The sequence below is a fragment of the Chenopodium album genome, chromosome 22, assembly GCF_948465745.1.
Source record: "Chenopodium album chromosome 22, dcCheAlbu1.1, whole genome shotgun sequence".
Classification (NCBI taxonomy): Eukaryota; Viridiplantae; Streptophyta; class Magnoliopsida; order Caryophyllales; family Amaranthaceae; genus Chenopodium; species Chenopodium album.
In genome coordinates, this window is record NC_137855.1 from 31,961,566 (window position 1) to 31,989,545 (window position 27,980).

The following is a 27,980-nucleotide window of genomic DNA, read 5'->3' on the forward strand; positions in this document are numbered from 1 at the left end:
CTTTCACCAAGTCTAAATATTGGTGGTCAGCCCACCTGTAGTAGTTAGCCGTCATATTTCAGGCACCAAAAGTCAAGCACACACCCCTGACTCAGAACACAAATAAACTATAAACATCAGCAATATGATGGCAGTTGTTGAAACATATCAAATTGAATACAATTGGGTCATAAACATGGTGACTGACTTGGTCAATTACTATACATTTTTCCTTAAATTTCAACTGTCATTACATCACATCAACCAAATAATATCAAATTATCTTTCATTGGGAAGGTGGGAAAGTGGACATTTTAATGTAGTATGACAATCCTAAAGTCCATTAATTCTATGTTTATTATTGTATTCTTACAAATTATTCCAACTTAGCCTGTTGGGTTCGTGCTGTCGTCGTCGGTGGCTTAAGCTTCTGATTGATTGTTTGAGATTGAGTTTGATTTTTGAAGGGAAGATATGAAGTGGGTATGTCAAGAATTGGGGATGAGGAGTATTCTGCTACTGCTGTTGGCAGTTTGTCTGTGTCTGTCAATTGGAGTTCAGGCTCAAGTTACTGATCCTTCTGAAGGTCAATCTTTTTCTGTTTCATGTTGCTGTCATTTTTGTTTTTACATAGTTTTGTTTGTTTTTGTTCTGTTTTGTGTTTTTTTTTGTTCTTTTTTGTTTGTGTTGGGAAAAATATATATGGATGAAACAGTCACGGATAAAGATAATAAAGGACGTTTACAATAATTTATTGTGAGACCCGGGTGACTGTTTCTATTTAAGGAGCAAACTTGTTACTTTTTGAGGGGGGTAATAATTTTATGTTAAGTTAGTGTGAGACGATCTCACCCAAAATTGGATTAATATTTACATAATGTAGGTACATAAGTTGTGTGGTTTACTAAATTATACATAGTGTGAGATAGACAGTTTCCAATTTGATGGGGGCATTGGATCTTGAATTCAATAGATAAAAGTTTTATGTCAAATTGTTTGATGAATAGCTAATGAATATATTGTTCTAGTGAGAAGTTATGACTTGATTACTTTGGAAGATTGTGTTGGGTCTTAGCCAATATTTTGGTGTTTATGGTTGGAATTTAGAAAGAAAGGCTAGCTTAAATCGAGTAGATATCTCGTCTTTAGGCACGTTTGGGAGGGAGCTAAGTCAAAACATGAGCTGACTTAGTCTTACCTCTAACCAAATTAGACTTGAATAGTGGTGTCCCTTCGAAGTCCTGCATAATTTGGCTTAGATTTTACGAAGTACAATTCAGTGTTTCTTACTTTCAGTTGCAGTATTTTCCCTTATATTATATGAGAGCTGCGCTGCTTATGAGCTCGTTATACTTAAACTGCTTCCACTCTCAGGAGACATGTAGCTTAAGGTAGTTTGAATTAACATGACAACAGGTTGTCTAAAATATGGTTTCCTTGTTGCTCACTAAGACACATATTCAACTTTCTTGAATCGCTTTATTCTCTACAGTTAGCGCTTTGAAAGAAATAAGAAGAAATTTGGTTGATCCAATGAAGAACTTAAGCAACTGGGACCGGGGAGATCCTTGCTCATCTAATTGGACAGGCATTATTTGCTACAATGAGACGTTGAATGATGGTTATATGCATGTACAGGAACTGTAAGTCTTTATCCAAGCTTGTATAAAGTACTTCTGTACAAGGCAGGACCAATAATAATATGTTATAAAATGGATCGGTGCTGCTCTTTCTATCCACTAACATACACTATGATTCCAGAATCTAGGACATTCTTTCATATATCCTAGTTCAATGTCAGTAACATTTCTTGTTTTACTTACAGGGAACTCCTGAATATGAATTTATCAGGTTCATTGTCACCAGAACTTGGAAACTTAACCTACTTGAAAATTTTGTGAGTCTCTGAGCCAAACTTTTTGATGCTCTAATTATCATCTTTCCACAAGGATACTCAAATATCAAGGTCTTAGGCTAGTGTTATTTTGTATAATAATCCGGCTCTATATTTTGGTTTTTTGAAGGGACTTTATGTGGAACAAAATAAGTGGGAGCATACCAAAGGAGATAGGAAACATCAAAACATTGGAACTCTTGTAAGCTACTTTTTCTTTAAGAATGACCATATACATTCAATATTTTCTCACGAAGTCGTACCACTTTGAAACTTATCCGGCTATATGTACCATTGTTGCCTTAATATAAGAACTTCTCTACTACTATGTACACTTCTGTAATGCCTTCTGTAGTAAATTCATATATTCATCTACTTATGGGTGTTTTAGGCTCGTGAACGGAAACCAGCTGACAGGTCCCTTGCCAGAAGAGCTTGGATATCTTCCTAATCTAAACCGTATACAGATTGATCAAAACAAGATATCAGGGGAGCTACCTAAATCATTTGCAAACTTAAATAAAACAAAGCACTTGTAAGTCCATTTTTGTTTCTGTATACCTAAAGTATTTCCTTATAATATGTCCTCTTGTTTTTGTTTAAAAAAAATAAAAAGAAAAAATTTTACCGGATGCTCTAACACTAATTGCAGCCATATGAATAACAATTCTATTAGTGGTCAAATTCCTCATGAACTATCAAGACTGCCAGCACTTGTTCACTTGTAAGTTGATAAATTCTCCCTGTTTATTACAAGCAAAAATTCGATATTTATTTCATATAAGTTTTTTCTTTGCATCAGAACATTACATTCTTTTTTTCTTAGCTGACCAAATTATGTGGCAGTCTGCTAGACAATAACAACCTTTCAGGTCATCTTCCCCCTGAGTTCTCTGAACTGCCCAACTTGCTGATCATGTAAGTTCTGTTAACTGAATTTGTTAAATTTCTCCTTTTTTTTCTTGTACTGTTATGTTATGAATAAGCACTAAAGCAAAAGTAAGTTCTTTGGAAGAACAAAGTTTACAAGTTACGAGCACAGTGAGAGCTTGTAAAAAAGAAAGAACGCAAACCCCAATCACATTGCACATCAATCAATGAAATCCTTGTAATACAGGTGCAGAAAAATGCAAGAAATCAATCAATTAACAAGATTTAGCAATAATATTTTGGGAAATATTTTCTCTTCTTTCAACTACACGTAGGAAGCACACACCTCTTCTGCTCTCTCAAGGCCTACATACTTTCTAAACATAGCAGACCAGACTACAATATGAAAATGATCAGACATGTTACTGATTTGACGAGTCCAAGTTCTTTTGCCAAATTGTGGAGATCCTCCATCCATCTATGTATTTTTACTCTATAACTGTGTAATATCGCAAAAATTATATGGGTGATATAATTCTTGCTGTGTCATTCTGCTGCATGCGCAGAGCAGAAAAATTGTCACACCATGTGTGCTTTGCAGCTAGTGATCTTTATATTCTTATAGCCATAATCTCTTTCCTTTACAGGACTTTTTTTTATTGTAATTTACTGTTATGATCAACTCTTGATACTTATCTTTTCCTTACAATGCAGCCAACTTGACAACAACCACTTTGATGGGACTACCATTCCAGCAAGCTATAGCAACATGTCTAAATTGCTGAAAATGTAAGAAGTTCATTATCTTATAATAGGCAAATACTAGTTCATTTACTGATACTACTCAACTGAAGGGTTTTCTAAGATAAAAACTACTGACTGCATGAAGCTTGAGGGTGTAAAAAATTTATTGTATTCAAAATTCCCAATGTCCTTTTAATTTATACTACTTTTTTTTTTTTCCGCTATTTTAAGGGAATTATCAACCGAAATTTACCTGGAAGATGACTAGTTCTAATATACTGTATTAATTAACGTTTAAACAGTTTGTGATTTTATAAGTCTGTACTTTTCCCATGATTCTTCAAGTTACTTCTTACGTCCAGCCTTTAACGGAGGACCAATCTACTTTTAATCAGCACGTAGAGTTTCTTAATGTTGACCTTTTCTGCTACTTTTCATCTTTGGTGGTTTGTTAGGAGTCTGAGGAACTGTGGATTACAAGGAGAAATTCCCGACTTGAGCAAAATACCACAACTAAGTTATATGTAAGCCCACAAGTTCTGCTTACTCCGTATTACTCCGTGATTGAAGCCTGCTTTTACAGACTTCAGTTACTTCCTTAATCTTGCATAATATGCTATTGGCATTTATTTGCCTAGTCTGTTTTATAGTAGCCAGTGTAGCACTAATGTCTCCGTTTCCTGTTTTCTGAGTTTCAGAGACCTCAGTTCAAATCAGTTGAGTGGCTCCATACCATCTAACAAGTTTTCAGATAATATGACCACTATGTAAGTTCCCTTGATGTGCAGAGGCCCTATGGTTATATAGATTAGATGATATCCTGGATGCAATATAACCCTTATCAATACAATTTTATCATCGATTTTAACATATGTTCATGACTTTTTGCAGCATTTTGTCAAACAACAGTCTTACTGGAAATATACCTGTCAATTTTTCGAGGCTGCCTTTTATTGAGAGACTGTAAGACCTGGTTCCTTCATTTCTAGTTTCTTAAATAATAACTAAAACTTGTTATTCAAGAAATTATATTCTGCTAAAGTATTTTTTCAGAAAATATTTGTAATTACTCCTCTGTTGCAGGTCACTTGCAGATAATAAGCTGAATGGTTCCATTCCTGCCACAATTTGGGAAAATAGAACTTTAACCAACGGTCACAAACTTATCTTGTAAGTCATAACCCATTCCCCTACATCAGACATCTACCTCTATTACATTTATGGTACTTCTACATGCATTTAGTTTACATTCTTAACAATCCTGGCATGAAATTCTTTGCCTTGTTCTCTTATCATTTGATTATGATGACTGAATTCATTTACTTCTTTTTTCTTTTTTTGTGCTTGATTTTAATTTTACGGTGTCTTGAACATTGCAGAGATTTTAAGAATAATATGCTGTCAAACATCTCAGGGAGTACCAACATTCCGCCAAATGTTACACTTCAGTAAAGTCTAAACTTCTAACTATATATTCTGTCTTTAAGTAATAGTGATGAAAACATGTAAGAAGCTTGTTTTCATGATTATAACTTTTCTGAATTATAACCTCAGCCTTGAAGGGAATCCTTTGTGCTCAAGGGAAAACTTGGACCGCTTTTGTGGTTCAAATCAAGATGGGATTGAAAGCGAAATCCCTAAAAATGTTCCGCTCTCTTGTCCAAGCCAAGCATGTCCACCATCTTATGAGTATCCACCTGGTCATCCTGAGTCTTGTGTCTGTGCTGCACCTTTGATCATTGAATATCGTTTGAAAAGTCCTGGATTTTTACGTTTTGGACCATACCAGAATGGATTCGAGGAATACCTATCATCTGGTCTCAGATTAAATCTTTCCCAGCTAGACATAAATTCTATCACATGGCAAGAAGGCCCTCGGCTGAAGATGTCCTTGAAGCTTTTTCCTGAAAACAGCTCTCATGTTTTCAATAGTAGTGAAGTTCGGCGTATCTGGAGAATGTTTACTGGATGGCAGGTACCAGATAATGATACTTTTGGACCTTATGAATTGCTTGACTTCATCCTACTGGATCCTTACAAGAAAGGCATGTCTAAATCTCTAAACCTTTTAATTTATTGAGCTTACTTTTTCTGGGTTGTCAAAGAATGAAAGTTGAGATATAAGCTTTTTTCATGGAGTGGGCTTTGTGATTTTAGCTGAATTACCCCCTTCCACTGGACTCAACTCTGTACATTTCATTTGTTCGAGATAGTTACTTTGGTTCTTTCTTCCCTTCCCTAATTGCATAATTTGCATTCCCCTTAAAAAATTTCGCTTCTATCCTATCTATTCTAAACACATGAATAATTATGGTCTTAGGTCTATACATGCAGGTAATACTCCATTGAAAGAATCTCAAAGATACTTCTTAAGGTGCAATTGACTGTGTTTCAGTATCAATTGCCTTTTTGGTATTTTCAGAATGTGAAGTAAATACAAACTTGTTTCACTATGTATCAGACCTAAAAGAACTCATTTGAAAAATAATTTTTTATCTTTTATCACAACCAAAATTATTGTATGTGATTGTAATACTTGGGACAACATTCATCAACATTTATGATATATGCTACTGCAGATTTTGGTATACCTGCATCAAAGTCTGGTGGAGTAAGCGGTGGAGCACTTGCTGGTATAATACTTGGGACATTAGCTTTTGCAGTTACCTTATCAGCAGCTGTATCACTTCTTATTTATAAAATATATTTAAGGAGGCGGCCCCATGGAGGTCCATACAGCCGTCGCCGGGGTAAGCAACTGTAAACAATTCTTGTACATGTAAATATTTGTAATAAGTGGATTATGGGAGAGAAATAAGCAAGAGAAAATGTTTGAAAAGAGAAAAAAAAGGTGAACGGGATGAGAGTTTGAACCATTGAATTTTACTTGAAAGAAAAAAGAAACTTTTTTTTCTTTATTGTTTTCTTTTCCAGTATAACATTGTATCTGCATGTGTACATCAGGAGTGTCCAGAAACCCCATCAAAATTGATGGGGTCAAGGGGTTCAGTTATGAGGAAATGGCAGTTGCTACCAACAACTTTTCTGAATCACAGCAAGTGGGGCAAGGAGGCTATGGAAAGGTATATAAAGGAATTCTTGCTGATGGCTCGGTAGTGGCTATCAAACGCGCACAAGAAGGATCATTACAGGGTGACAAGGAATTTTTTACAGAAATAGAGTTGCTATCAAGGCTACATCATCGGAATCTTGTCTCTTTGGTTGGCTATTGTGATGAAGAAGGTGAACAGGTATCCAACTTTCCTTTAATCTGCCAATGCTCTTCAGTTTATATACAATCAATTAATACTGCAGTTATTAAATAAGTTGTGCTCAAGTTTTCTTTTCAGAAATTACTGATTGTCACTTAACTTCTGTGCTAAAGGATTATTGGAATTGTTTTCTTTATCTTGTGATTGTTTATGCAGATGCTGATTTATGAATTTATGCCAAATGGAACTTTAAGGGAACATATTTCGGGTATGAATGCCATACTAACTCTGATTCATATATCTTACTAAAGGTACTTGTCATTATTCCATCTAAATTGATAATGAATGAAGAGATAAGCCGGTTGGAAGTTAAAGTCTGAATTGATCCACGGATTTAATCATTTCACAATGACATAACTGATAATTTCTTTCCTCAAAGAGTGTAATTTTATATTTTATGTCTAAGAGCTTGATGATCAGCTGGTTTCTTGCAACAGCTAAGTGCCAACAACCTCTGAACTTCGCCTCAAGATTAAGAGTTGCACTAGGTTCTGCCAAGGGGGTCCTTTACTTGCATACTGAAGCTGATCCTCCAATTTTTCATCGAGATATAAAGGCCACCAACATATTACTAGACTCCAAATATATGGCAAAAGTTGCTGATTTTGGACTATCACGACTTGCACCAGTTCCTGACGTTGAAGGACTTACCCCAACTCATGTATCTACAGTTGTTAAAGGGACACCGGTATGGTTTTTAACTTTTTACTGCGTAAAATATGTGTGATATGTGAAGTTACCTACATAGTAGAATCTTGTCTCGGCTTCTGAATGCTCCTTGCATTGTTAAGAATTTCTAGATTTATACAATTTTTGCTATACTGCGGCAAAATAATCATTGACGGCCTATTAAATAGAGGTAATGCCATAAAGCCCATAATGGTAAATAATCTAAGTAAGTTTGTAAGAAAATTCCGATGAAAATGTTCAAGGTAATGCTTCTCCATATCTAACATGACTAACAAAATGTGTTTTCTTCACAAATATACTTTACTACTCTATACCACTTATATATGGGATTATGGGGGTAGTCAGTGGTATTGATAGATTTATTATTAAAAAATTACACATGATTCTAGAATATGGTTCTATGCTTCTATCACAATGGACAATGACAAGTTTTCTTGCAATATTGATTACGAGTTTTGGCCATCACCACTATTTATTACTGGCAATTAAACAGGAAGTAAAAGTATTCAATAGATACATAGTTTAGAAGATTCATATTCACTTAAGTATTGGCAAAGACTTTCAGATTGATACCAATAGAGTGTCTTCCACAACCACATATTTGTAAAGGAGAAAATTAAATAGGGACATGAGTCATAGATCAACTTTGATATTAGCCACAAAAGTAAATTGTCATTTAGAATGTAACAATTAGAGCTGATCACATTAGGTATGTTTCTACGATTATGTGAAATCAATTCCACTCTGTTTAAAACATTTGTGATTTTGTGAAATCAATTTCGTTCTGTTTGGAATTTTTTCATAGCAGGTTTAATTTGCTAGGCAGTCAACCTGAAACTTCTGGTTGTACAGATTAGTTAATTCAGGATCATAAAATTATCTGTAAAGCCACATTTAGTTAATTCAGAGATGCACCAAGTTGAAGGTGCTTTTGTTGCTTTCAACTGTTAAATTGAGGAAATAAATAAAAGGTAGCTACAAAGCCTAAAATGTTCGATGCAAATATACCTTTTTCATGCATAGGTACATGATTTAGTAGACAGAAACATCTCCAATGTAGCCTATGTAGGTCGCTAGCCTGCTATATCTTTTTACGGTGTTGGTAGTTGGTACTCCAGTGTAAGAATAAGTGTATTTTTCAAGTTTTCAAAGGCTGTAAAACCTTTAAGAGGGACTCATATAATATGTTTCTCTGGTGCATTCACAATATGCTGTTAACTTTATTCACCATTTGGCTCTAAAATTTCTATAGAAAAATGGATTGCAAATGATAAACTAATCATCTTTGACGTCATTTGCAGGGATACCTTGACCCCGAGTACTTCTTAACCCACAAGCTGACTGATAAAAGCGATGTTTACAGTCTTGGAGTTGTTTTTCTAGAACTCCTGACAGGGATGCATCCAATTTCACATGGAAAAAATATCGTTCGAGAGGTATTCCTTTGTACCCTTTATTGTGCTTTAAATTGTTACAATATACAAATTTTATAAGCATAGTGTACACATCCTCTACTGTTGCCGTGAATATATTGGTGCAAAAGCACAGCTTGATGCTTTTGAAGTTCAGCCTGTAATGCTGTCTTCAGGGTAACTTGCTAGCCAGGAAACCAGCTAATACTTTGTTTAATGTATATTTGGTACTAGGTCAATACGGCATTCCAGGCTGGTACTATATTTTCTGTGATTGATGAGCGGATGGGATCTTATCCTTCTGAGTGTGTGGAGAAGTTTCTGAGTCTAGCGCTTAGATGCTGTCAAGACCAGACAGATGCTAGGCCAACGATGATGGAGGTTGTCCGAGAATTAGAAAATATATCAAGTCTGATGCCAGATTTTGAATCCTCAAGTATGCCTTCAGGAAGCATTTCTTCACCAAGTTACTCATCCAATATGAGGCACCCATTCATCTCGTCTGATGTCTCTGGTAGTGATCTTATTAGCGGAGTTGTTCCTGACATCAATCCAAGATAAATCCTAGTAAAGAGATTCTTTCTAAGGCCTGTGTATAGAGGGATATTATTAAGCTTGTTGCAAACAGTTCCATGTTAAAATTTTAGTGTTTATTTGCAGTTAACTTCAAGTTTAATGAGTTGTAATATTTGTGGAACACAAAACTCTTTAATCTTGTGCAGGTATATATGTGTATGTTTAAACTTAATGTGGCAGATCTTCAGTAGTATTTCAGAATTGAAATTTCTTTGTTCTGACCTGTATCATAGACGATATATGCATTGTTATGCTTTGTGCAATTGCTTACAAATCATGGCAGCAGAGGGGAAAAGGGTTTGATTTTCCAATTAATTTTCAATTAGCTACTTGACACACTGCACAATTTTAAAATTGATGAATCTATGTTTCATTATTGTCAAAATAAGTTCTCTCAACGACACTACAAAAAAATTATTAAATGACTTTAATATAAATAAGTAAAATTACATTTATTGACATGAATTATGATCCAACAACAACCATTGACATGAACTTGTCTTTATAATTAAATTGACCGATGTTTAGAAAGAACTTTTTCAACCTCCTTAAAGGATTCTCTCCGTCAAATCCCATGGCTCAACCTTGGGCAGGTGAGTTCAACAATTTCAAAGTGCTTTTCTTGCACAATTATCGATGGAAACGTAGTTTTACGAATTCTTCCTACGTATTTCCGGAACGGGTGAGTAACTAAGGATTTTGTAAAAACTTTATTTGAGCAATGGGCCAGAGAAAGCGGTGGTCTAGCTCCTACCCTTGCTGAAATGAACAATCTACTAAAGAGTAAAGACACTCAACAACATGCAAGCTAGGTCTCCAAAGACCATTCTTGTGATTGTTTAATTTATTTACTAGTATTAACTTCATCTATTCATGTTAATGGGTGTTGTTAGTGTCTTAATTTATGTCAATTTAACTTATAAATAAAGTTCCTAGGTAATATTGACAATTTTACTAATTCATTTGATATTGTATTATTTGGGACTATTGCAATACACAACCCGACCGAACCCAAGGCACCCTACTGGCTACTGCAAGGCAGGAGGCTTCCTAATCAACCCGCTAGCAACATGCTAATCTGCTGATGACCAAAAATAAGGATGTTTATTTCTTAAAAACAAAAAACATAAGGGACAGAAGGCTACCCCTGATGCACCATTATATTGCAGTAGCCCAACAAGCTAACAGGACAAAAATGGGATCGATTTTTTTTTTGTCCTTCCTTCCCAACCAATAACTAAACAGGATTAGAGAGATATATTGCTCGATCGGTAGATCATATAATTTAGTTTGCTGATGATGTTAATCATGTTATGTTTAGCATGTCCTTCCAGAGGATAGATGAGACAAGAATAAAATCGAGTTTTGTTAGAGAAAGTTTATTAAAACCTCAAACAGAATACAAGTCGGAGATACAGGCCTATCTAGTGTCTACTGAAATTTTAAGAGTTAAGATTCCTGAACAAACATAAAACTGACAATCTAACATCCAAAGGCATGTCAGAAGATCTATAATGTGAACCTATCAAGAATTAACATGAAGTATATGTATAGCCTTTCAATAGACACGAGAATAGGGAATTCTTTTATAAGATGAGCCTGATCACACAAGGATGATACTTCATGTATTTTTACAATAGATAACCAGCATTTTTCATTACAAAAACATTATGCAGACTTACTGATTTACAGGCAGAAATATCAGTGATGACTAATCAGTTTTTTACAAAATATTTCTCACTGAGGTGCCGATTGTTTACTAGAACATCTTATATACACCGCTCTTTTGGTAAATCACAAATTCACCTTCAAGGTCAACAAGCAATGTCCGTAAAGTTTCTTCACTTGAATCTTTGAAGTGCTGCATAATATCGTGCAAAGCAACCTGCAGAAATCAGAAGTTAGTCATACATAAGATGCTTAAGCATTTTCTTTTTCATTTTCGGTTTTATTTGCAGGGTAATGTTGACTAAGAGAGGAAACACACCCCATCATCATAGTTTTTAATCAATTCTACTATAGAACTCTGAGTGGCTGCCATTGTACTGCAATAATCATTTTCTTTATCAACTTTGCAACGCTTCGATCGAAGCATATCACAATCAAAATCAGTTTCTTCATCCTTCATATTCTTTGGCAATTTATGATTTAAGTTACAAGATTCTCCAGCAAGACACGATGCCAAAGAGTTTGGTGATGATTCAGCTGCTTCAGGGACTTCATTTGCTTCATCCAGAGGCTTAAGCTCTGACGGAGAAGAGATACCACAGCTTAGCATTGTAAGACCAGCTTTTATATGCGAATAATTTACCTGGCATCAGTAACTCATTTTAGTAAGACATCAGAAAAATTTACACAAAAACAGAGCTCATGAGTTCAGCTTTCAATAAATTAAATCATGACTAAGCACACATATTTTTTGTACAGAACTCACATTTTCAGGTAATTCATCTTTAATGGGCTTCAATTTTTCAGTTGAGCCAACCTTTGTAATTGCATCCAATATACTAGTGAACATTTCGGGTGTAAGTTCAATCTCAGCACAAAACCTAGGCCAATCAGTAGCTAAGCCTTCTTGAAAAGCCTCAAGGAGATAACTGAGGACAGTTCCTTCTTTAATCGGGGCAGATCTACCAGGGAAGTTCTGTCATTGAAGGAAGTTAGAGCCAGAAATCGTAGCAGCTAGCAGGTGTATTCCGTAATATATGTACACAAAGTATCACTAAAAATATGACCATACACATGCACTGAGGATCAGGGTAGGTCATCGACTCAAATTCCCGCTGGAGACTGGACACAGGTCCAATCCTCACCCCTGACAGAGGGGACTAATCCCCTTCCTCTAGCAGGGATCAGTGGCCTACCATACACAGTATTACAAAGCACAAAAACACATGCAATGCATGATACCCCAGCTTACAAAGGCAATTTTCTGAACTGAAATCAACAGGAAATATAAACTTCAAAGAGATGTACAGCAAGGAAAAAAAGAGAGCATTTAAATAAAATAGCATACAGCAATTTTTTCAATCGAATGTCCGTCTTCATGCCACATCCTCCAAGCTTCAAACTTTGCTGGGGTAAGCTTTTTTGGAAGGGTTTGAACAGGAGTCACCTTTTTCACTGAAACAGTTTGTATGCTCAATTCTCCATCCAATGACATATTAAGATCTTGTGAAAGATGCCGAATAGCTTGAAGAAAATGATCCCCATATGTGGTGACAAAATGCTGCAACATTTTACAACAGTTTCAGCCAAAAACTCTATACCTTAATGATTAAAAACCTATCACAAGAGAAGCTGTTCAGCAATCAAAAAGTCTCAAGTAAGAGAAACTAATTTGTTATGTGGTAGTTAATTACCACTGGAAAATCATTGAAGTCACTGCTTTACTGTACAGTGTTGCATCTTACTCGCTATAAATTACTCTAACAGGAATTGCACCCAAGGCCATGCCTGGATTGAAAGTGATGAATAAAAGGGGTAATAGGAAACAAAATTAAGAGATTGGAGATGAATGGCAGTGGTGATTATGTAGGAGGGAGGAATGGGGGAATCACCCTTGTATAGGGGTTAATAGTTCTATTAGTTCCCTACCACCAACATGAGGTGAAAATTCTCCCACCCTCTGTCCTTACACCATCACTATATCCCATCTAGGATCTAGCATCACCTTCATCCTTGTTCATTTCCTTTGTTTTGCCTCTCCTTCAATTACTAACCACAATCCAAGCACACCCTTAGCATATACTCCATCCATTTCATTATTTCATAAAGTTGTTCTCACTTTTTGTTTCGGGTTGTTCCATATAGTTATTTCCACTTTAATTTTTTCCTTCGTGTCAAACAAATACTACCATTTTACCCCAACCCAGCCTCTTTCTCCTTTGAAAGTAATCAGAATTCACAAGTAACAACTAAAAAATTTGACAAAAATAATCCCAACTACTGCCGGTTTGCTCAAAATAATCCCAACTTTGGATTATTTTTAGATAATCCGAACTTTAGGGGTTATTCGCTTTCAACTGGTAATCTAGTCGCTAGGGTTCCGAGGGTGGGGGAGGGCCGATTGGGGGGTTTGTGCGGTGGGGCTGGGTTTTTTATTTTAGGCTTCAGGGTCTTGTTTTGTGGAGGTTAGGTTAATTACCGGTGAGGAGGGAAACGTCAGCGCCGGCGGCGTGAGCGAGGGTCTAGGAGCCGGGGCCGGCGTTAGGCAGGGTTGGCGGCGGTGGTTGGGGGCTTGCACAGTTTCAAAAATGAAGTCTCTAGTTATTGGTCATCAAACCAAAGAAATTATTTTGTACCATGTCAAAAAGAACCTTGAATTAAATGCCAGCCTTACGGCAAAGTATGAACTCTATACATATAACATAATGTGGAAAACTAAGAGTATTGATTGATGGATCAAAGCTCATAATTCGAAAAAAGAATGAGAGAAATTCAAAATGACTTCACAGTTAGTACTTTACTAAGGATAAGACGCTAGACAGTAAATCAGCAATAATACTGTAGTAGATTATCCATCAGAATGGTATATATATATATATATAATAGGAAAGCAGAAATAAAAACCCTTTATTTAGTCGAAAGAGTTGCTTGCTACAGAGAAACATATATTAGTTATCAGCTGACACACCTGGTTGACACCATCAATGTTCGCTAATCTTGCTCTCGTAGATGGTCTAACCAATGCAATTTTTTTAATAGTGGCCTCACCACAGATTGCATACCTGCAGAATTAAACTACAGATAAGATAAACAACATTTATTATGAAGCTTAAATATCTTCAGGCCCCGAAAAGGTCTCCTTGGTGTGTGTTGATGAAACTCAAAGCATTTGCCAAAATATAAAGAAGCAAAGAAAACCTACGGAGCAGTTCCAGTGGCTCTTGCAAGCTTTGCCCTCTCTTCTAAAAGTGCGTGATAAAGTTGAACCTCGGCCTAAATGCAGAATATGACATAAAAGTTCAAAATATAAAAAACGGATAAAATAGAAAAGTGTTGGAGATTCAATCGTGTAACAATCAACATAGATAAACTCTGATATGGATCTCACTATACCTTCATATTCTACCAAGTACCCAAATTAAGCACTTGTATGCTGAATGGTGCTAATCTTGTAGAAAATCCAAAATTGATTGACCAAAACTTTCAGAATGTAATGTAGATAAATATTCCTACCCCATAGCAAGTTAGCAACTAAGATATGTCTATGCATATGTTCACCTTTGCCTCCTATGACGTATTTCACTCACATAGTCACATGCAAAAAAGACAGCGACATACTAATAACACATAGCCTACTACTACCATGTAATCATGTAAAAGTATTTCACACACTAACATGACCAACCTCTGTTAATCCTTCACATTCGGAGGAAGTCAAAGTTTTCAAGCCTTCAACTTGACCTGGTGCACCTTCATCTTCCTCGCACATCTCATCAATTATAGGCAGGATCAAAGGAGGCTGATGATCAGGTCCTGCAGATTTGAGATATTGTGCTCCTTTGGTGCTGACACTAATGCATCAAGAATCAATGAACAAGAAACATGCCCAAAAGTTAACAGAAGCTAAGACTAAGTAACTCAAGGGTGAAGACATGCTGAGTAATATAGACGAAGAAGCTATCCTGTCTGTGACTAGTTTATGCATAAATATATGACTCACCTCACAAATCTGTAAACGTCACTAATTGTCTCCTTCAGATAACCTGTGTTTTGTTACTAGTTAGCCTTTGAACATACCAAGAAACAGAGATCTTATCTACTACCGTATACAATTAAAAAAAATAATAATAAAATAAAAAGAACAGTTAAAAAAATCATAAAAAAACAAGAAAAAAAATGAACTAGGCAGGCACAACAATACCCTCATTTTCTTAAAAATATGTCCACATAAAAACAAGATGAACATGTTTCCAAAAAAAAAAAAAAAAAAAAAAAAAAAAAAAAAAAAAAAAAAGATGAACCTCAAAGTGATAAATGCACAAAACGAATTCAGTTGTTTTGTTCACTACAGAATGTATGCAGATCATGCAGTCCTTTGCAAGTGATGAATCTTAGTCAACTCAGTGTATTTGCAGATCAAAGATATTTACTAGTTGCAGAGCATGTAGTATATTTGATGACATTATACAGCCATGTGTATAACTGTATATTACTACAATAAAAAATTAAATATTAATCTGATGAAAAAATCCTGCATGACAGTGAAAGACACTTTCAATATGACATGTCTTGCTTTGATGATGAAGAGACTAGAAATTTCCAAGCATTTTATATACTTAAATCACGATTAATAATATAAGTAATCCTTGAGTTACCATGAGAAATCAATTGAGAGCCTAGCGACTTCCACCAGTTTGAAGAGTATGCCTTCCCAAGGCCATGCAGTGGAAGCCTGTCAAACTGAGCATCAACTATTTTTTTTGACTGCAAATTGAAAACAAAATTAAAGGAAAATATCGTCAGAGTTCAAGGAACAAGAAAGACGGATACAATGATATGAAAAAAAATCTAGATTATTAAACATAGGAACAAATTAACGGTTAAGCAAGACTTTTTACTCCTGTACCATTTACAGCAACTAATATTAATACCGAATCACCAATCCTACCAAACCAAATCATCATTGACATGGACTTCTTTACAAACAAACAAAAGTAGGAATCAATAAATAGCTTGTGGAGTTTTAATGGTGCCTTGAAATCTAGCATAAAAAGGGAGGAATATGGACTGCAGTTTTTCCCCAAGAGGGCAACTTTCTAAAATGCACTTAGGCTCCGTTTGGTAGGGGGTAAAACAGTGTTTTCCCATTTTACATTGTTTGGTTTGGTGTAAAGCATTAAAATGTAAAATTTGGGGTGGAAAATCATTTTCCACCTTATTGAAAACATTTATCCCCCAATTTAGAAGGAAAACATTTTTCATCACAAGTGGAGGGAAAACATTTTCCCTCACAGTTGAAGTAATTGACAATGTAAAAGGTCTTCCATGAAAAATAATTTTCATCTGAAAATGTTTAACACCCTACCAAACGGGGCCTTAGTGAAATTTCTCAACCTGTTTGTCTCTAGTATCATGGCTTGCCTGTTATTGCTCGTGAAAACTATTGGATTATTTCTAAGGGAATATTTAAGGTTTCTACAGGTTTATTATCTTGTAATAGGAAACCATAGGGTGATCAACCAATTAAGCCTATGTAAAAAAAATAGAATAACAAAAAATTCTATAAACCTCTTGTCTCTTCCATTGAATGTAAAATAAATAAATAAATAAAAAACAATACCCTACTTACAAACTAGTCACATTGACCGAACCACGTTAATCCATGTTACTTTATACTTCTTTTATTTTAATTTTTTTTATGATATTTACTTTTGACTATTAGTTGGCAGTTTGGCACTAATCAAACAGAAATCACCGCCTAATTTAGTACATAGAAGAAAGAAGATCTAGGGTCAAATGCACAAGTCAAAAGGGGCAGCTGAATCTCTTCTGCATGATCGCATTGCAACCACAATGTAAAGGTTTTTTTTAGCAAATTTTGAACATGAAGGCCATGTACCATCTGCATTGCTGCAAGCGTGATTCGGCCATCACTAATGAGATTGTGACTGCATCAGAGATATAGAGTAGAGGTAAACACAAAGTCTTATATGTGGCCAGCTACACCATCATGGGGGTTACTTCGTTAGTGTTATAGGGGTTACTCGGTCAGTGTTGGGGTTAATTACTTTGTCAGTGTTATAGGGGTTAGTTGGTCATTATTACAAGGGTTACTTGGTCAGTGTTATAGGGGTTACTTTATTCTTTTATAAGCAGCCACATAGTGTGGCCAGCAGCACACAAAACGCACTGAGAAGTAAATACTCAAGGATAGTGAAATGTTAGCCATTGATCTATTAAATAGTCGTTTATCCTTTTTACTTCGTATCATGGTTTTCCAAGAATTAACGAATCCCAAAAGCCAAGGACAGGCTGGACAGCATATGAGATGATGAAAATGTTGTTAATGGACATAGTGGATATTCTAATATGAGAAAAGCAATGTCTAATAACTACCATTTATGGGGAAACTTTGGCTGGACATCGACTATAATCCAAGAAGTTCCCCATATCCTTTCAAAATAGGCTACAAGACTAGAACTTTGACACATCCATTTACTTGAACATTGAAGTCAACCTAAGTTTACAATAACAATTAGAAGTGATCCTGAAGAAATCCATGGAACACCCGAGAACAGTCAGAAAAGCACATGAGCACTTCACACCATGCATCTTAACCAACAAGTCAGCCTGAGAGACTATCTGGTCATAAGTAATAGTCACACACATTTTCTCCTTCCTCTTAGGAACACTAGAATAACCAAGAGTTTGTCTCCCATGCTCAGCAAAAAGCAATGTTATATACTTAACAAAGTGCCGCCATAGTGCTATAAAACTGCCACTTCCCTTCCATTCATTGAGAAGTATGATGATCTTCCCATACTAAAATGTAACAGAGATACAGTAGACAACCATACAATGATACACTCAACATCTCCCTGTAGTCCCCGGCCATCAATTGCAAAGGTGATACAAAAAATTCCAGCTATCACCCAATGGAATACCCAGGATATACAATGCTATAAAATCATCCCCTAGCATTAGATGTACTAATACTTGCTTGTACAAAAGCCATTCCAGGTGAGATGGCACAGCCAACTAGCCAAGTATTCCCAATGCCAGAGATTGGGGGATGTTACTTGTTAGCTAGATAATCTAGACTTTTCTTGCTCCCGTTCACATTAATTGGCACCTTTCCAAGGCAGTCAAGATGAATCTTCCTAGAGACATTTTACGGTTTCAATAACCTTCTCCAAACGTTGATAATTTTGAAACTGAGACCTCTTTCAAATTCAAGATTACTAAAAATAAACGATTCTAGAAAGTCTCCTGCCCAAGGCAGGGTCTGGAGTTGGATGTATGCAGACTTAAACCCAACCTCAACGGAAATACAAAGCTAAGCACATAGGGTGTCTGTTATTTAGGTGAAAGTAGGAGCCTCAACATTTTTTACAGCACTAGAATGTATCTATGAGCCATGACTGACGAGGAAGTGAGCAAATTATCTTTTAGTGGTAGGAGGCCAATTCAGTGATTCTGAAGAAAGGAAATTAATACCACTCATACCCGAAAGTGATCAAAGGGTACAAAGGCAATTTCATGGTAAGTAAGTTTCTCTATTGCCACAATATAAATCATCAAAACGCAGCATAAATTTTGATAGAGCTTACCCGAGATCCCCGAAGAACATCTATAGGCAAATTGAGACCCCAGTTACCCCTGCATGAATGAATACAAGCCATCAGAAGATAGGCTTCTTTAGACATGTCTCGCTCCCTCCGGGTAGTAGTGCAATTGTCACAATTTCCTGCAGGCATGACGTAAAATGATTAAAACTTTTTTTGACAGGTGATTAAAACATATTTAAATAGCTAATAGATAGTTTAAAATGATCTTAGAGTTGTTTAGACAACAGCAGAAACAACCACATAAAGATGGGATTTAATTTTCCAATAAAAACAAGTCTGATAAAAACAATACTTCGTAAAATAGATAACATTAGCAAAGAAGATCCATTGTCAGCCAGAAAAGAGACAAACTTTAATTCAATCCTCGCTTTGTTCAATCCTCTCTCCATTTATGATATTAATATCATTTTCCACCCTCTGTTAGCATCATGTGAAAAAAATCCTATTATGTTCTCCAGGCATTAACATGGAATAAGCAGACTCCAATAAAACCACGATATGCAAAGGAAATATATCAGCTAAGGTACAAAGGTATAATTCTCACCAGAGAAGAGTGTGGTCACATATTCTTATTTCATGTTAAGAATACTCTTTTTTTTTTTTTTTTTTTTTTTTTTGGGGATAGGTAATAAGGACATATATTTAAAGGCATCAAGGTCTGTCACCTATGTACATAAGAAGATTAGACTTAGAGCCAAAAATATCATGTCAACAAGCTGAATAAACCACTTTCTAATTCAACTCAAGAACAGTCTAATGCAACTAGAGAGCTAATTTGCTGGTTAGCCTAACTTTGGCATGAGCAAAGTCTACCCTCAGATATCAGCTGGTTTCATTCACCTCCAACATCTAACCTTTCTTCATCCTTTTTTTCCATGCCACAAGAATAAACTTGGGCCAATTTTCGCTGCAAAAGCTTCAGCCTAACCATCCCAAAAAAAGCTGGGGTTTAATGTGTTAATCCTTTCATTAGAGAAAAATAAATAACCATACAGCTGAATTGATAGTTTGCAGAAAAAAAATAAAAATAATATCAAAGGAGGTGTCTCATTCAAGATTATAGTCGTGTTATTGTGCAAAATAACAATAATGCTTAATGTTAGTCAATTAGAGATGATTTGAATATGTCTGTGAGGACTGAGACCCACAGGAACCAAGTTGAAGATTAAAGACTATATTTGCAACCGGTTCTCCAGACTCACAAAGGACACATACATAGCATTTTAGAAAAAGCAAATCACCTAAAAATGATAGCATGAACTAAATTCTTAAGCTAAGCTCACTGAACCAAGAAAAATAATGCAAATGTAAAGGTGTAGTGCTGACAGAAAATTGTAGACAAACTTAAGATAAGATCAAATTCTGCAAACCTGTATGTGCAATTTTTGTAAAGAGTATGATGGAACTAAAGTATTTCACAACCAAAGCAATCAACCAACAATATCCTCAGATTATGAAAACCTAAGGAGATCTATAGAAAGAAAAATCCAGTCAAAGAAAACCTCTCTTAAACAATCTATTTCATTCCATTGTCTTAGAAACCATCTCCGATAATATATAATAATTGATAAATGATGAGAGAATATATAATAATTACGCTAGCAACTTCTATCAGACAGACTACTACATTTGTAGAAAAGAAAAGTACTAATAATATTTGTTCATAGAGTTTAATCAACAGTTAGCTCTTAGCTTAGCAATTTTAAATGTTAATTAGAAAGTAGTATTCTATTCAAGTTAGTAAAGATGTTTCAGTAACATACCACAGTTTTCTGCTGGAACCATTTCACCAAAGTGCTCCAGTAAGAACTTCCTGCGGCACATTGTCAGCATGCAATACTTTTGTGCTTCCATCAGTGAGTCAACAACAGCTTTTCGTTGATTTTCCTACGAATTTCAGATTTTTAATTCAAAGGTACACAATGACAGCAAATTCATTAGAGAACAAATTCTGAAGCTTCTATGAAATTGGTACATACTGTTTGCAATCCACTGCAATAAAAGTCAGATTTTGCAAAGTCACTTCTTGTGTAATAGAGCCAGCAGACAGATGCTATACCATCTCTCCCACATCGCCCACTCTCCTGGTAATATGTCTCTAAACTCTTCGGGCAACCATAATGTATCACTTGCCTAATGTTAGGCTTATCAATTCCCATGCCAAAGGCAATAGTGGCGACCATGACACTCAATTCATCTCTAATAAATAATCTGGAAGAATAAATAAATTAAATAAGTTTTGGAAAGTCTGACACTAAAAATGGGCAAGCCATGCTTTCAGCATTTATTAAGTATTAGTATAACTAAAAATCTTTGTTTTATCAATTATCAGATCATGAAAACGGGGAGTTAAAACAAATGATATGATACATGGATATGGATGCAGAAGCTTACAGGAAGTGATTTTAATTCATTAACTATCAGACCATAAAATTGGAAAGTAAAAGAGGAATGACACGTGGATATAAAAACTGAAAATTACAGCAAGTAATAGATTGAACCAATGAGAAAAATTATCTATGTTAATACCTATGTGCCTCTTCCCGAGCTTTATTACCCATTTGACCATGATAGATTCCAGCCTTGATTCCTGCGCTTTCCAGCAGTTGGTGTATCTAAAAAAGGAGCAGAAGCCAATTGCGTGTAGAGATTATAAGTAAAATAGAGAGAACTTGAGGCATATGCCCCTCACATCTAATCAATAATCCATCTATCTATTTCATTTCGCTTCTTGATTCTAGATTTTAGTTATCATTGATAGTCACAGGTCATGCTTGTCCAAGAAGCCCATGTTAGATGTTCACTAGAAGAGCATATTCCTGTTGCTCTTTCAAGGAAATGCTAGGTTCAAACATTAAGTCAAGGTTTCCCAATACATTTCTTTTAGTAAAAAGTTCAATTCAACACACAAAAAACCCTTACTAGCATCTAAAATGTACTAAAAAGTTACATTTGACTAATAAATATCACTATCCCTGCACCCCCAGTCCCCCACCCCAATACTCCCTCCCATCCTGAAGATATGACCTACCAAGCATAACCAAAATGTTCTCAAAATGTTGTTAAAATTTGTGAATAAAGTACATGAGAGAAAAAGTGTAACAAACAAAGTTTCATTTATTTCCATTCTCAATGTACTCTGATCATTCTAGACAATTCTCTTCGGATGCTGAATACAAACCCAACCCAAGCGGCGCTAAAACCATACAAAAATGTGGCTTTTATTAAAGAACCTAATACATAGTGCATATCGTATCCATTTTTTTAAAAATTGTTCATTATTTAGACATTCTGCACTTGAAGGATAAATCACGCTTCTCTATCTTGCAAAGATTTATATATAGATACCTGTTCAACATCTTTAATTGTAAGGCAGTAAATGATAGTTGATCCAGCACTAGCCACAGATTTTGAAACCTCTTGTACAAGCTCATCCAGGAAGTAGATGCCTCGATTAAAAGATTTCACACCATAAAAGAGATTTTTACGATCAAATGAGCCTACAGCAACATAAGGATCCTTCATCTTCAATGACTTAATTATGTCTAGCCGGACCCTAGAGCCAGAAAAAAAAAAATAAAAAATTAAAAAAAAAAAAAAACACAGAGAGAGACCTTTATATCAGAAAGTACAGGGAAATTCATATAAAATCTTAAAGTTCAGGACCACAGACATAGATAGTACTACACAAAGCTAATTATTATCATCTTCAGTTTAAGTAAATGAACAAAAAAATCTCGTAGGTTTGGTACTGGACAATCTCAGTCATAATTTAAAGCCAATCATAGGATTAAAAAAATTCCTAACATACTTACCGAAACTCAAATCATAGGGATAAACTAGATTATAAGATAGATACAATCTGAAGCTAGTAACAATAGTATGTTTAGCAAAACACATGATGTTCAATACAAAGTGGCAATATCTTATCACATGTTTTGGCCTTCAGAAGTCACTGTACTTGCTTTGTTGCAAGAAGAGCACCATTTGTGCAATGATCCTCTCACAAGAAGTTAGGACTTAGGTCAGACAAAAAGGGAAAAAATGGCAAGATCAAGTTACAGAAAATGAAGGTGAGAGAGAGAAGTTTTTCAGGGATACAAAGAGGCCAGATCTTTATCCTAATCCAAATGCATATAGGTCAACACCTCAGAGAACATAAACTCCATTCAGTCATTCACTCCACTTCTTACAATCCTCTTATTTCAACAGCATCAATAAATTATAGCAAGTACATGAGCCAAAGAGACTGAAAGTAATCCATCTGACGCAAGAAAAAAATTTGCTTACAATTCTGTCTAATATCTCCAAGATGATATCCAAAGTACTGCTGTAGTAGTGTAGTCACAGTCAGATTATCACTGTCCCTATTTCCTAGAAATTAAGACGCGTAACTAATGACTTTCAAAGCTTTGAGTACCAAAGATGGCAGCCCTTTAACTTTCAGATATAGGGGGAACATCTTCTAACAATAGCCATCCGTATAAAATTGATGAGTGCACTTACTTGTCTGTAGCAGTTGCAGTCAAGCTCACGAATGGGACATCTGAGAGAATAGGACGCAACTTGTCTAGTTGTTTGTACTCCATCCTGCAAAAAATTGGAGAAGGCAAGTAAAACAATTTTTAAAAAATGGCTTATAAAATGGAAAATACAACCTGTAAAAGAGTATGGATCAAGTAGAATTCATTCTATGCTCAAGAAAAATCAAATTGGTTCTGATCAAGCAAATATTTAACCAAAACAAATTATAAAGGCACCAGGAACAGGGCCAAGGTTTATGTTATTAAAATATTGCAAGGGGTCAGCCTAGGCCTTTAATCACATATGCTCGAAGGAAGCCCAAGAAGAAGATTCTAGCAACTTGATGATGAGTGGGAAATTCTGTTATGAAGTTTGTTATGGGTTTCAGGGTACTTTGGTGATTGTGGGAATAAGTTTGTTATTCTTAGCTGTAGAAGAGGCTAGATGCTAAGTAACTGATTATAAATAGGAGTTTTTGTAATAGAGAAGGTATGCAAAAATATTGAATTAAGTGAGTTTGTTGGAGAGATTCCTTCCTCTCAAAAGAAGGAGAGCTGTATTGATTAATTTCTCTGATTATCAATACAACATACCCCTTTTCTGCCTCTGTTCTTCTGTGTTTGTGCATTGTGTGTGCTCTGTTCTGTTCCAGGTCCTAGCAAATATCTCCCTCGCACAAGCAGCAAAGCCATGCGCCTACCATGGTCAATCCCCTGCCAGCCTCTATCCTAAATACTCCCTCCGTCTAAAGTCCCTTATTCCATTTTTGGCAAATCAAAATTAAAGTCCCATTATAAGAATCTTTCCATTTTTATTAAGTGATTTTGACAATTTTAACCTTATTCTCCTACTTTAATCCCCAAATTATCCTAAAATTTTTCTGATTTTTTGTGCCTAATATTTATGACACACTATTTACTCTTTTTTTTTTTTTCTCTCTCACTAGCTATTTAATGCAAGTAATGTACTTCGGTACTTTGTTTAAGGAATCTACCAACAGCCTTAATTCCCGTGAAAAATGAGAAAGGGGACTTTAATAAAGAGACAGAGGGAGTATCATTCAACCCAAATCGAAAAGGATCATCCATTAAAACCCATTTGCAGTAAAAGAATATGTTGGCTAGACTAAGAAACCTCACCTAATTTGCTAGGTTCTTAATTTGCAAGTCAAAGATTGGGTGATCATAAGACCACCCACTGAGAACAATAACTGCATAGACTATTAATTTGCTAGTCAATACAGTCAATCAGAGTGATTAAACAATGGCAAATACAGATAAACACTTCCTGCTCTCCAAGGATTTAGGCACTGTTTGGTCAGAAGAAACATGTTGAACAGAATTTGATTTTACATGGAAAGTAACTCAATCAAATCAACCTTCAAACTTCATTTTTTTTATTACTCCCTAGAAAAATTAAAGAGGATAGAGGAGGGGAGATGAAGGAAAGGAATAAAGAAGAAAGGTGAGGCATGTGGGCATCTCTGCTAAAGTAAAGAAAATCTTCACCCTTCAGAAAACTACTTCCACCATAAGATAGTTATTTTTTTCCCCTTTACAAACCAAACAAAGAAGATCAGAGAAAGTGAATAACTAAGTTCCTATGTATAAGTCCATCAACTGAATAGTCTCAATGATCATACCAGCTCTAAGAGCAACAAAGCGTTGGAAGGAAATCACTCTGTTATCATAAACCATCAGGGACAAACACATAAATATATATAGAATAAAATAAAATAAAGGAGAATGTAAACTTTATTACAAGTTCTAGACAGGGATAATGTGTATAATCTGACTCTAAAGCACTAATACTGAATTATCTGTGATAATAGCAGCTTATCTCATTCTGGGACTAAGGCTTTGTTGTTTGTTGTTGTTGTTGATGTAATAGCAGCTTATCTCAACCCTTTAGAACTTTTTAAAACATATAGAGGATGGGGTGGGAGAGTAATGCAAGAAGAACAAGGCCATATCATTCAGCAAAACACTTGCAGCCTGAAGCTTACGAGTTACCATTTTAGAGATCACGTAAACAAACACAAAATGCTACTTATAGTTGCACGCCAGCAATCATGTACAGTTTGTGCACCAGAAATTAGAAGCAACAGATGCAAAATGCCTTGAGAAAGGATTTGACCTTAAATGATATAAGACCCTTCTAACCTGAAATCATGACCCCATTCTGATATGCAATGTGCTTCATCAACAGCAAAAAGACAAATTCCAGCCTTTAGCAGTCTTGTCCAGAAACTGCAAAGATGAGACAAAGGACATAAATTTAAGACAGAGGCAGACAAGTACCATTAATCCAGCAGTCACAAGCCGTAAAAAAAGTATAGCATTGGTTAAATCTTATAATAGGTTCATGTCAGTCATTAAACATGCTTGAAGAAATCTTCCATCTTTTTATAAGAATGCACTCTGCATTCAATTTTAGAGATATCAACTCATGTCTAGATCAAATATGAGTAACATAAACCTACACTCCTACATGGAAGAAAGATGGACAAAAAATAAATAAATAAATAAATAAATAAAAGGGTATAAACTATAAAGCAAAAAAGAGAAAGTAGCATCAATAGGATTAAGGATACATCAAAGAAAAAACAAACAAGTACTGAAGTAAATATGAATGAAACGGAGAGTAATAAAAAAAAACGCCATCAAAGTTCCAACAAATAACATTATCTCATTTCTGGAAACGCAATATGAGTATATAAGTTGCGACGGAAAAAATAATAATAATAATAAAAAACTAAAAAAAATAAATAAAAAATAAAAAATTGAGATCAATAAATTATGCAACAGGCACCTATTAGGAATTGAGCATGCTTTCTCTGGGGTCATGAACAACAAGCTATAAAAGCCTGATTCAGCTTTTGTCTGTACAGTTTTATCAGTTTGAGTAGAGCCTAGGTACTCCGCTTGGATGCCACGTTGTTTTAAAGCCATTACCTATCAGTCATTAGTCAATAATTTGTCAAGTTAAGCCCACCATAGCAACAAGAAAGACATGTAATCATTCAGAAGATTACCTGATCTTGCATCAAAGATAACAAAGGACTGACCACAATGCCTGTATTCCCTGCAATCAAGGGGGGAACTTGATAGCTGCACAAATTCAAGCAAGAAATTAGAATTACAATCCATGAAAGAAACCAAAACAAACTAACACTGCACAAAGAGGCACCAATATTGATGTTGTCCATTAAATCGAACATGGAGTATGTATACAATATCCAGCTATGACAACAAGGCAAACAACTTGACAAAACACTAATACTTTGCTTGGATTGGAGGAAATGGAAGGAAGAGAAAGGGAGGGGGACAAACTCTCTTGTTTGGGTAAAAGATTGAGGTAAGGAAGGGAAAGGAGAGGAAGGGATCCATTTTCTCTCTCTCTCTTTAATAAGCATAATCCCACCAAAATTGGAGAGATTTGGAGGGAAAATGGAATTCACCTCCCCCTTCCTTTCTTTACCCTTCCCTTCCTCCTATTTCCCTTCCCTTCCTTTCTTTCCTTGTTGGCTATCTAAACAAAGCGTAAAGCAGGATCAAACTCAATAGCTATGGTATCATGAAATTGAATCTAAAAAAGTATTTATGGTCTTCTAATTATGCCACAAGGAGGGAAAAAAAAGCTAATTTATTCCCCAATAGCTAGTAGAACATACAAAACAATCGAGGCAACAGGATTTTAGTAACAAAAATAAATAAACGAACAAGGACAACAAAGTAACATTCAAAACAAGAAAATCAAGAATATTAAGTAACGAGTGTCACAAAAAAATATATATTCATTCTGGCTAGAGATAATAGCCATATACTATTTTAGAATGTCCGAAAAAACTTGCCAAATTGCCTCAAATAGAAATGGATTATGGTTACATTTCTAATCATGTCACCACTCAAATAAGCTAGTGAAGCATATTACAGTGAAATCGTACTAAATCCTTAATCATAAGAGGTTAAGACAAATCGACAACTATCAATTCCGGTCGAAAAATTAGTTCAAAATTGCACTCTTCAGAAAGAATTCACCTTTTTCAATCATACTAATTATAAAACCCCAATTATCTTAAAGGTAAATAAACACAATGAAGTAAAAATTAATAATTGAATTACAAAATTGACGAAATTAATCTAAAATAAAAGAACAATAAAGCAGTAAACTCACCAAAGAGACTTGCCACTACCAGTTGCCATAACAACCAAACAATCTCTTCCCTCCATAATTTTCTCAACCACTTCTTTCTGATACGGCCGAAAACTTGAAAACCCAAAAAATTTCTGCAACCAAATACATAGAAATCAGTAATAAATTAAAGAACAAATTAAAAAAAATAAAACCCACAAAAAAATGAACTCTAAAAAAAAGGTAATGTAGGCAAAATGCTGTAATTTCTTTAAAAAAAGCCCTAGATTATTATTGAACAAATTGCAAAAATTAATAATAGAGAAGAATGAATTACTTTGAGAGTGAGCTCCATTAGAGTGAGATTGAGGGTTTAATGGTAAGAGGGTAAACGTCGCTTCTACAAATGAAGTAGAGAAACACAAGAGCAACAATTTATGTGAATATGGGGAGTCTAACTCTCTTCCTTGTGTAATTGTCATTATATTTCCCGCCATTTTGCTTGGGTTGCATGTAGACTTGTCAATTAGGACGGGTTCGGGGTCGGTTCGCTCCAGATCATGGGTCTTTTCGGGTCGGGTCACTTTGG

At 35.3% G+C, this 27,980-nt stretch overlaps 2 protein-coding genes across 2 annotated transcripts; one reads left to right on the forward strand and one right to left on the reverse strand.

The window, feature by feature from the left end:
- Positions 1-252: 252 nt before the first annotated feature.
- On the forward strand, positions 253-9,733 carry LOC145606310 (putative LRR receptor-like serine/threonine-protein kinase At1g06840). The gene is made up of 20 exons (XM_081662332.1): positions 253-565; positions 1,472-1,622; positions 1,805-1,876; positions 2,004-2,075; positions 2,265-2,408; positions 2,526-2,597; positions 2,720-2,791; positions 3,458-3,532; positions 3,943-4,011; positions 4,186-4,254; positions 4,379-4,450; positions 4,571-4,657; positions 4,867-4,935; positions 5,042-5,532; positions 6,067-6,237; positions 6,452-6,738; positions 6,916-6,967; positions 7,197-7,447; positions 8,751-8,885; positions 9,096-9,733. The coding sequence occupies exons 1-20, from the start codon at positions 454-456 to the stop codon at positions 9,420-9,422; spliced, it is 2,850 nt and encodes a 949-aa protein (XP_081518458.1). The 5' UTR covers positions 253-453; the 3' UTR covers positions 9,423-9,733.
- Positions 9,734-11,009: 1,276 nt separating this feature from the next.
- On the reverse strand, positions 11,010-27,880 carry LOC145605366 (uncharacterized). Its single transcript, XM_081661408.1, has 20 exons — positions 27,729-27,880; positions 27,434-27,546; positions 26,292-26,367; positions 26,069-26,211; positions 25,420-25,506; positions 23,240-23,323; positions 22,082-22,289; positions 21,263-21,348; positions 20,713-20,944; positions 20,497-20,620; positions 18,716-18,852; positions 15,761-15,869; positions 15,106-15,148; positions 14,791-14,956; positions 14,308-14,378; positions 14,074-14,167; positions 12,454-12,666; positions 11,872-12,081; positions 11,425-11,748; positions 11,010-11,322 (listed from the first exon to the last, which is right to left on the reverse strand). The coding sequence occupies exons 1-20, from the start codon at positions 27,744-27,746 to the stop codon at positions 11,197-11,199; spliced, it is 2,664 nt and encodes an 887-aa protein (XP_081517534.1). The 5' UTR covers positions 27,747-27,880; the 3' UTR covers positions 11,010-11,196.
- Between the last annotated feature and the right edge of the window lie 100 nt (positions 27,881-27,980).